Source organism: Cebus imitator, unplaced genomic scaffold (genome assembly GCF_001604975.1).
Source record: "Cebus imitator isolate Cc_AM_T3 unplaced genomic scaffold, Cebus_imitator-1.0 Scaffold487, whole genome shotgun sequence".
Classification (NCBI taxonomy): domain Eukaryota; kingdom Metazoa; phylum Chordata; class Mammalia; order Primates; family Cebidae; genus Cebus; species Cebus imitator.
Window position 1 is genome coordinate 1 of NW_016107802.1, and position 10,576 is coordinate 10,576.

Sequence of the window (10,576 nt, forward strand, 5' to 3'; positions counted from 1 at the left end):
AATAACATTCACAAAGTGTTTTGAGCCCCTTTTTCTATAGAAAACTGCTGTGCAGTTAGGGTGGGGGTGCAAATTTCTACTATAAATAAACAGAATGAGAGAAAATATTTGTAAAAAAAAAAAACAACAAAGGACTGATATCCAGACTTTATAAGGAAAAAAAAAAAAAACAAAAAAAAAAAAAACATTAAAAAGTGGGGAAAATACACGAAGAGACATTTTTTAAAACAAGGCATTCCGTGGCAAACAAGCATAGGAAAAAATTTCCCAGCATCACTATCATTAAAGAAACGTAAATCAAAACCGCAATGAGATACCATCTCATACCAGTCAGAATGGCTATTGTTAAAAAGTCAGAAAACATGTGTTGCTAAGGTTCTAATAAAAAAGAACACTTATACACTGCTGATGGGAATATAAATTAGTTCAAACATTATAGAAAGCACTGTGGCGATTTCTCCAAGAACTTAAAACAGAATTACCATTCCACTCAGCAATCCCATTATTGGGCATATAGCTGAAAGAATATAAATCATTCTATCATAAAGACACATGCACACATATGTTCATTGTAGCACTGTTCACAACAGCACAGTCATGGAATCAAACTAAATGCCTGTCAACAGCAGACCGGATAAAGAAAATATGGTACATATATATCATGGAATACTACGCAACAACAAGAAAAGAATGAGGTCATGTCCTTCGCAGCAACATGGGTGAAACTAGAGGGCACTATCTTAAGCAAAATAGCACAGGAACAGAAAACCAAATACTGCATGTGTGGGTTTTCTGGTTTGAACTCCCATATAAGTGGGAGTTCAAAATTGAGTACACATGGACACAAAGAACGGAACAGATGCCGTGATCTCCTTGAAGGTGGAGGGTAGGAGGTGGGTGAGGATCAGAAAACTGCCTATCTGGTCCTATGCTGATCATCTGGGTAAGGAAATACTGTGTACCTCAAACCTCTAAGACATGCAATTTACCTATATAAGAAACCTGCACATGTATACCTGAACCTAAAATAAAAGTTAAAAAAGAAAGATCGTATTGTTGGACATTGAGGCCATCTGAAGACTGCCTTTCCCAGTAAAAGACACTTCCATAGAGCAAATTACAGGGGGGCAGCAAAAAGTAACATAATTGAACTATAAGATCTCATCAAGAACTAAGAGAATGTTACTTACTAGTGTATATATAAAGATGTAAGATTTCAAAGAAAACCTGTCTTCTAAAGACATTAATAACAACTCCACATGTAAAATACTCAATAAACATCTGTATCTGTATCTGGACGATTGCACCATCTACCTCATGACAGTTTAGCGTCCCAGGCCTAGATATGCCTGGGAGTATGACTATGGGTAGGGACATTAATTTGTGAATATCACTCAAATGACTGCTTCTGTTTGAAGTTTTCACCATTACTTTTAATGACAAAAACTGCAATTACCTCTGCACCAACCTAAGAGTGCTTGGCTACTTTCTTTCAAGTGTGATACGGGCCTCTCAATATCTCACAGTGGAGCACAGTTTTGAACGCAACTTTTAATAACAGTTGAGAGAGAGTCCGGGAGTAACAGCCAATAGAAACACAGCAGACGGGAAGTTAGAACTACCCAATGTGGCTGTGTGCAGAGCTTAATTTCATTCATTCCACAAGGATTTATTGGGCATTGACTATCTGTTTGGGGGCTTTTCTAAGTGTGGTGGTTAGTGTTGGATTTTTAGACAATAAGTATGAAAACACACCAGCAGATAAATCAGATCATTTTCTATAGTGACAGCTGTAGTGAAGACATTATAGCAGGGGTGAGATGGAGGGAGACAGTGGGTACTTAGGAGCTGCTTTTATTAGAGTGATACAGGTATGAAGACCTCAGTGAGATGGTGAGTCTGGAGCTGAAATCCAAATGATGAGACAGAGGGGGTTACACGGCACTCTGAGGAACCTCTGCACAGATAGGTACAAACCTTGGTGTGACTCAAGTAGTTTCCTAGACAAGAACTTGGCAAGAGCATAGTTAAATTGTTTCGGGGGCAGGGATTGAGTCTCAGGAGATACTATGAGAGCCAGAGCCTCTGCTGGGGGTCCAGGACCTGGAAGAAGTAGCCCAGGGTAGCATGAAAACCCAGGCGGGGATGGGGCAGGCCTCGGATTGAGGGGCAGGGAGCAGCCCCAAAACACTAACTGTTGTAAAGAATGATCCTGCTCCTACAGCCTCCATTTGCCTAATGCAATGGACAGAATTTTTACATTCTCACAAAATTTATATACCACACGTTAACCCCCAAGGTGATGATGTTAGGAGGTTGGTACCTGGGAGAAGATTGTGTTATCAGAAGAGGGTGTCCAGGTTCTTGGCATCTTGAACAAAGAATTGGACAAAATGTGCCAAAAAAAAAAAAAAAGAATGAAGCTGCAAAGAATGAAGGGGCGCAGACCCTACCTATTGGGGATCACAGGACTCTCACCTTTCTCTGTTTACCGGAATCAGGGAAGCTCCCTGATGGCCAGGGGTGGTGTCTTCACCTGGAACGGGCTGGAGCCTTTGTTCCATGATCATTTAAAGCTAGATGATCTCTAGGTGAGAGGAAATGAATTTGGTTAAGCATTTAATGGGAACTTCAGGAGTTGATACTTATGCTGTCAAGAATGTTTATTATAGAGATTTGCAAGAGAAAAACAAAATACTGTTTGTGGTGTGTTCTAACATGTATGCATTTCCTTGAAGTCTTAGAACTGGCGACTCCACTTTGGTTTGGTTTGGTCTGTTGAGGCTTAGAACATGAGCTCAGTCCAAAACCTGCTTCCCTCTTTTGGTTCCTAAATAAGACAGTTACAGATGAAAGGCTACCCGCCTCCCCCAAATTTTGTCCACAAGGAAATTCCTGGTGAGCTGTTGAAACTTCACCATGGCAATGCAAAGTCATAGCTTATCTTCACAGGGCAGTCACCCTGGCCCACCAGACTCAAATATGTATCTGGTTGTTCTTCCCCTACCCCATTTTGTCTGTGTCAGCTTATGTAAAATGCAGACTCCCCACATTTTTTTTGTTTATGTGAAAACTGTGTGCTTCTTAATATCCTGCCCTTTCCGCTTTAAAATTGGGGCCACCAAAATCATCTTCAAAGAGACCCAATGGAATAATTAAAATGCAACTGGCTAAGTTCACGGATGCATTTCACCTCCTCTGGCCCAAAGCACTCCCCATATTGCTGCTTCCACTCCAATTCACCCCTTTTGAAAAATAGCAACTGTTTCCTGATGAAATCATAACATGAAGGCCCATGTGTATGGGAACAAACATAACCCAACGTTTTGCAAGGGCAGATATATTGAAATATTGTGAGGGACTTATTTATCACCTTTAAAAAAAGCAAAGATTTGGTAAAGAGTTCCTTTCACAGTGTGCTTTCTGAAAATAAGGTGCCTGGTCATGATCTGCAACATGGAGGTTTTGTCTTTTGGAAAAGACATCTAATAAAGGATTCCCTTCAACCCCGATGGAAGGGCTCATAAGAGGTACTATTGGCTAATTTATGTGCTGCAAAATTAGAGGGTACAGACTCATGGATTCACATCTCTCACTTTAAAAAGGGACAACCTCTGAGTGGAATGTAACTCCTGCCAAAGACCAGCGCCTCCAGTTCACTAAACACTGACCTTCAACCCAGGATTTGAAGCAGACAATGTTCCGTAAGTAGGTTATGCTTGGGCACAAGGTTGCGTAATTCAGACCCTGTCAAAACCAGGAAACCTTCTTCATTTACAATCTTGTTGGACATGTTCAGTATTCCAATGGCACAGTCATTTAGCTTCAATCATTTAGGTAGGTGTGGAAGATGTTATATGTCATATAGAGGCCTTAACAAATTATACCCAAAAGGCCCTGAATGATATGATTACTGTATTTTGTAAATAGAAATACCACTACTAAAACCAGAAAGCTAAACATAGAATGATGTCTTTTGTTTCCAAGGTCCACACAGTAGAGTGATTCAAAAATAATAATAGGCCAGGTGTGGTGGCTCACGCCTGTAATCCCAACACTTTGGGAGGCTGAGGAGGGTGGATCACTTGAGGTCTGGAGTTCGAGACCAGCCTGGCCAACATGGTAAAACCCTGTCTCTACTAAAAATACAAAAATTAGATATGTGTGGTGATGCATGCTTGTAGTCCCAGCTACTAGGGAGGTTGAGGCAGGTAGAATCCCTTGAACCCAGGAGGCAGAGGTTGCAGTGAGCTGATTTTGTGCCACTGCACTCCAGCCTGGACGACAGAGAAAGACCCTGTCTCTAATAATAATAATAATAGCAAGATACTTTATGGCAAAGTTTTCTGAAGGTAAACATTGCCACCACAAGCGCCACTGGTGAGTATTCTTGGGGCAAATGGGAAAAGGGTTAAACGCAAGGTAGGTCATCGATAAAGTACAGTACCTGTTTGTGAGTTCATTTTTATCTCCAGTTCGACATATTCATTAACATGTTTTTTAAATAGAATAGGGATCTTATCAAGTAATTTAACTTTGTTCATACATATAGGCAGGGCCCAGAGCGATTAAGAGCACATGTGGTTTAAACATTGTTATCTTTGGTTTGTGAATTGCGTGGTAAGTTTGAAAATATTTGCCATTGAAGCCAGTGACTATTTGCCTCGAGGATAAATGAGAAGAGCTTCAGATGCCTGCTCTGCAGGGATGAGTAGAGCAGGCCCATCTGCTGTCAGGTGCAGACAGTTCTCCACCCTCGTCACGGCGTTAACGCTCACCAGGTGTGTTCATCTCAAAGCGCCTTGATAGTGTTAACTCCAAGCTCCTTTGAGTGTTGCTGACTCACTGTGACCAGGACTTCGACGGCGTGTCAGATCTTCTCGTCACCAGCCTGGATCACTGTACGTCTTCTGAGTTGCACAGGTGTTTTGCTTTTGTGTCGGGTGGTTGGAAAGAAGCGGATGAAATAGAGCCATTTGTTTCTAAATCATTTCATTTATGGATGCTCTTGCCTAGTGTGTTGGAGGCTGGTATCTGCCTTCCCAGGAGGTGGGGTGGGGGGGCCCAGCTGAGGACCTCATGGTGCACTCTGAGTTTTTAAGACTTTTCATACAGCGTGAAGTAAAACAAAATGTGCTACTCAAAATGTATTTTTGGGTATATTTTGATATTGCTATTAAGAGGGACTACAATTCAGAGAGGCTGCTGACACAGAAATAGCCCTGAAAACTTTCTTCCCTGGCAGAGATTTGTAAGTGCTGAGGAAATGGACCTAGTGAAGAGAAGAGAGTATAAAAGCCTTTCTCTGAGCCCCTCCCCCCTTATCTGCCTAATTGGATCAAGAAAATATTAACTCCCAGGAAAAAACAGACTAAGATCCTGGCACTTTAAAGATCTGACAGAGAAACTTCTCCACAGGCCACCGTGTAGGTTCCTGAGGGAGCTTGGGCAGCCCTTGAGAGGCTCACGTCTGTGTGGGGACAGCCTTGGCTCGCCATGTGCACCTCTCCAACAACGTAAGGTATTGTGGTCTTACACAACCACTATTGCATATGTGGTCCATCATTGACTAAAATGTTCTTCTGTGGGTTATGACTATACATCAAATATAAGTGGACTAAATTCCCACATCAAAAGGCAGGTAGATTTGCAGAATGAATTACTAAAAGCAGAATGCAACAGTTATCTTTTCATTATACTGTAATTTAGCAAGTATTCAGTAACTTTCTGTCTAAAGAAACAATCTCTGAAAGAGAAAAAACGTGGATTGGGTGGGATAAGGGGGAAGTTTTTAATATATTTCTCATTGTCAATTAGACAACAACATCAGAGACACAAAACTCATACCACCTAAGCAACACACTACCCATTCCCACACCCAATAATATGGTACTGGGTCATATTATTATTATTACTAGTCAAAGAGGAGACATAAGGATAGATGCACAGGACAGAGATCCTAAGATGTCCTGCAGCTGGCTTTGAAGATGGAAGAGGCCATTAACAAAGGAATGCATCCTCTAGAAGCTGGAAATGGTCAAGAAATTGATTTTGCCCTAGGCCCTCAAGAAGAAATGTAGGCCTGTGGACACATTAACTTTAGCCCATTGAACCAGATATTGGAATTCTATCCTTCAGAACTTCGAGAAAATTAATTTGTGGTGTTTCAAGCCATAACGTTTGTGGTAATTTGTTACAGCAGGAACAGAAAACTAATTTGGACATAATCTTAGCAATTCTCATTCTCTCTCTCCTGCATCACCAATTTTTCTCTCTCTGCTAAGTTCTTCCTAAGAACATACATGCATGCTGTTTTGCTGTCATCACAAAAATAATCCTCATTTTAGTTCATTTTTCTCAGTGGTTGCTCAATTACCTGGTCCCCTTTACAGCCAATTATTTGAACATGTTCTACTCTCTGTATCTAATTACACTCATCCCACACTTTGTTGAATGCACACCATCCTGACTCCCACCCCCATCATGCTAGCAAAACATTCTTGACTTTGTTAAGGTCAATAGTCAATCCCAACCGTCAATGTTGAAAACCTGTCTTACTTGTCCTATTAATGACATTTGACTCTTTTCTTCTGAAAACAAGTTCTGCATTTAGCTTCCAGGACAGAACAATCTCTCCCTTTCTCTTGCAACTTCATGGCCACCCGTCAGCCTCCTCTCCTCATACATGCCATTCTATCGCCATGTAGAGGCCTGGGAAATGCGGGATTCGGAATTGGAAAATTGCCCAGCACAGTATCAAAATGATGGCATGTGATCACTTCCCTGGGGCCCTGGGACCAGGCTGACCCAACCAGCTGACAGCAGCATAGCTGGTGCCAACACACAGTGCTGAAAGCCGGGGCCCCTCCTTCTATGTCCACGAAGGGGCAGCATTACCACATCACACCACAGGAGAGCCACAGAGCGTCTGTACTGAACTGAGTGAAGAGGTCCTGCCCCAGACCAAACTCCAAAAACTGTTAATAATTAACACTCCGATAAAAACTACATCAGAATTTCTTTTTTATTTGCACCCTTATCAGGATTACAGCTTTGTGAGGACTACACCTTCATCAGGAATGAATATTTCTTTTACAATGCAAAGAAAAAAATCAAAATTTTCTGATTGAAAATGTAAAAAGGCAAATATTTTTACAGTTTTAACTTTAATTTTTTATGAAGGGCCAACTATTTTAAAAATTCTCATTAGTCATTTCTTTAAATGATGTGTACATGAGAGAAAGATGTAAGATGGTTAATAAGTATTTCAAGTGGTGCAATATAAAGAAGGGGCGTTATTATGACAAACAAAAAAAGGCATGTGTAGCTGGAGGTTGTTGTAGTCTGACATACGGTCACTATTTACGAATCTTTTTGAATAATCTATGTAATATAGAGAGAGATTCTGAATACAAAAAAAATTCTTCACATATAAATCAATGAGTTTATTATGACCGTATATTATAAGAATTTACTTGGGAATTCTCTTTGATAAGAAACAAGGGAACTGGATTCAGTTTTCTCCACAGTCCATATAAGGCTGCAATGTCCTTCCTCTTACAGGCTATTGGTAACCACTGGTCCGCGTGCAGTGGGGCGGTGCCTGCCCATTGTTCTTATAATCTCTGAGGGAAGAAGAAACAAAAAATATTTGCAAGTCAGACAAGTGACGGGGAATGGATTCCAAACACCAGTGTGTGAAGCTAAATGATGGTCACTTCATGCCTGTATTGGGATTTGGCACCTATGCACCTCCAGAGGTAAAAAGGATTTCTTTCAGTGTTGAGCTTGCAAAGGATTAAACCTAGTAAAAGTGAAGCCCATCTTGGGTTGTAAGGTTCATGTTCCTACATTACTCTGGGTCGCTCTCTGGTCTAGGTTTCACCAGGGTTGAAGAGAAAAAGTAGTCAATCCTTGTTCTGCATTGAGATCCGGCCCCAGGTCACGTGCTGCTTGCTTTTATTTTGTGCAGTTTCTTTCTTCTGTGTGTATCTAGTTCCCAGCTTGGCAGAATATGTAAAACTCAGCGTTGAAGAGCACTTGCCGGTCGGCTCCCTCTGGTGGACATGGATTGCAGTGGGAGTGGTTTCTCTCTACAACTGAAGAAATCTTTCCTTATTCCAAGAACATATGATCCAGAGAAATATTGATGGCAAAAAATGCTGGATATGGTGTGCACAAAACTGTTGGCAGAGTGTTACTGTTCTGATGGGCGGCAGTGAGCACCACCCAGTAATACTGGAGCTGGATGGAATAGAGTTTCCACGGTTCTACTCTCACCTGCAGAAAAACTTCCTGAAAGAAAAGATGTAACCTCATTTTAAGTAAAATCTAGAACCTAACAAGGAAAAGTCTAAATTCTTAGTCCTTTTTTGTATGCATCGTATTTGTATCAAAGTGGTAGTGGTTGTCTTCTGACACAAAAATGAACAAAACGAAGACTTCATTTTCTAGATGGAACTACTACACTGGAAGAAAAGTGCTATCCCAAAACGGTCCTCAGGCCACTAAGTGTGTGAATAGGGACTAATTATCAAAATTAGAGCCTCACTTTATCTGTAAGTTGTGATGCGCTACAGGGATACATTTTCTAGATCATTGACAAAGGTGATTTAATTTTTAATATAAATTGGCATGGGCAGGAAGCAAAAATGAGGGCACCACTGAACCTCTAGCCTTGGTAAACATTTGCGTGCTGGTGCACAAAAGACCGCCTCAGGAGATGGGAGTGAGACCTGGCATCTAGTTCCTTGTAATTTCAATGAAAAAAGGAAGCTTCTTAAATACGTTTAGAAATGGAAAAGAGCTTATTTATATTTTTTTCATTTAAAAATATCTTTCAAATCTTTATCCAAATTTGGTCAATAAGTCAATAATTTCAAATTTCACTGGAATTCTATCTTTCCTGAAAGAGATAGCCTGATTTTTTATGGCAGAAATGTACCTTACTAAATTCTTACAGATTTCAGTGAATGTTTAATGTATAAATCGATATCCTCAGAGTATACATCTGTACTCCTAGTGTTCAGTTCTGTCATGTAGCCAGAGTGGCTATGTCAAAAAGACTTAACGTAATAGCCTACTATCCACAGATGCATTATTTCCCCATATGAACCCTAGCTGGGTCCATGTAACTAGCACCCAGTCAAAATCTCAAGAACTGAGTCACCAAAGAACATCTCTTGTAGACAGCATTTCCCAAATATGCTGTGGGAGGAAGTCTGAGTGAGTAGTCTGTGTAACATCACTGGGAGAGAACTCATATGAGCATGGACTGTTTCCCTTCCAGACCCCATGTGCCTTTTACCCTGTGTATTATCACTAAATTAAAAATAATTAGGACATTTGAGTCCTGTTAACTTTACCAACAAATCACTGAATCTGAGGGTGTTGTTTGGTACCTCCATAACAATGATCAACCAGAGATAGCCTGGGACTGAAGGTATTTCTAGAATGCTCAACCTTTATTGCTAACCAGGAAAGACCCAGGCAAAGTGAGATGGGATTTTCACCCTATATACCAAGACAGGAAGAAAAGCTGATTCTTGTAAAGGTCAATGCTCATGCCTGAACTACCTCTCAGCCACACTGATCTCCAGATGCTACCTCTGGTTGCTTCTCCAGGTTCCCAGAAGTAAGGCTGCAGAGTTCACAAAATTAGCAATAGAAGCTGGGTTCCGCCATATTGACTCTGCTCATTTATACAATAATGAGGAGCAAGTTGGACTGGCCATCCGAAGCAAGATTGCAGATGGCAGTGTGAAGAGAGAAGACATATTCTACACTTCAAAGGTACTGTGCCTATGATGAGCTTGTATGCACATGTATTTAATGTGATTGTATAGAGATGGCAATTCTGACTGGATCAGTAGTTGTGGGTGAATTGTGCTTCTGGGTTCAAATTTATTCACATATATTCACATATTAAAACTTAAATCAAAATCAGTGAATGATGACCACTTTTCATTTTGCCTGCATTCAAATGTATGGCCTGAAAGTCCCTTTACTTTTTTGAGCTTTAACTCAGATCAGTGTGATTTGACATGTGCTATAGAATCACAGAGAATGATAATCATGTTATGGTTTTTCATATCTCCTGGGTGATTTTCTAAGATTTCTTATTATTCTCTCAATTTTCATCTTTATCAGTGAGATAGAAAGCAATGTAAAAGTGCTCTGGGTGTATTAAATAACACATACTTAAATTGTCCTAAATTGTGTCCAGTATAATAAGCATGTTCAAACCTTTGTTTTTAACCACCTTTTTATGTTGCTTCAGTTTTTAGCAAAATAAATAGCTATTCTTAAACATTGAGTTGAATGGATAAAAGAATTAGACTGTTAAAATGAGTTGTAAACTCTACCAAAGATAATTCAGATAAGAGCATGGTTATTGCTTGATACTGAATTTTGCCTTTCCTCAGTAGATGATCTACTATTGTGTTATACACATAGTTTATACATCTACTGAATGATACAGCTATCATTCAGTAGATGTATAAACTATGTGTATAACACAATAGTAGATCATCTACTGAGGAAAGGCAAAATTCAGTATCAAGCAATAACCATGCTC

General features: G+C 40.2%; 1 protein-coding gene and 1 long non-coding RNA gene across 2 annotated transcripts in view; one reads left to right on the forward strand and one right to left on the reverse strand.

The window, feature by feature from the left end:
• Window positions 1-2,034: 2,034 nt before the first annotated feature.
• Window positions 2,035-6,586, reverse strand: LOC119468757. The gene is made up of 3 exons (XR_005197517.1): window positions 6,559-6,586; window positions 4,779-4,931; window positions 2,035-2,587 (listed from the first exon to the last, which is right to left on the reverse strand). It is a non-coding gene; the product is annotated as an uncharacterized LOC119468757 (long non-coding RNA).
• Window positions 6,587-7,610: 1,024 nt separating this feature from the next.
• The window catches only part of LOC108292357 (aldo-keto reductase family 1 member C3), a 14,069-nt gene continuing 11,103 nt past the window's right edge, over window positions 7,611-10,576 (forward strand). Inside the window, exons 1-2 of the mRNA XM_037732991.1 lie at window positions 7,611-7,760; window positions 9,625-9,792. Of these exons, the coding sequence (XP_037588919.1) occupies window positions 7,677-7,760; window positions 9,625-9,792 (252 nt within the window). The 5' untranslated portion in view covers window positions 7,611-7,676. The remainder of the gene's footprint in view (window positions 7,761-9,624; window positions 9,793-10,576) is intronic.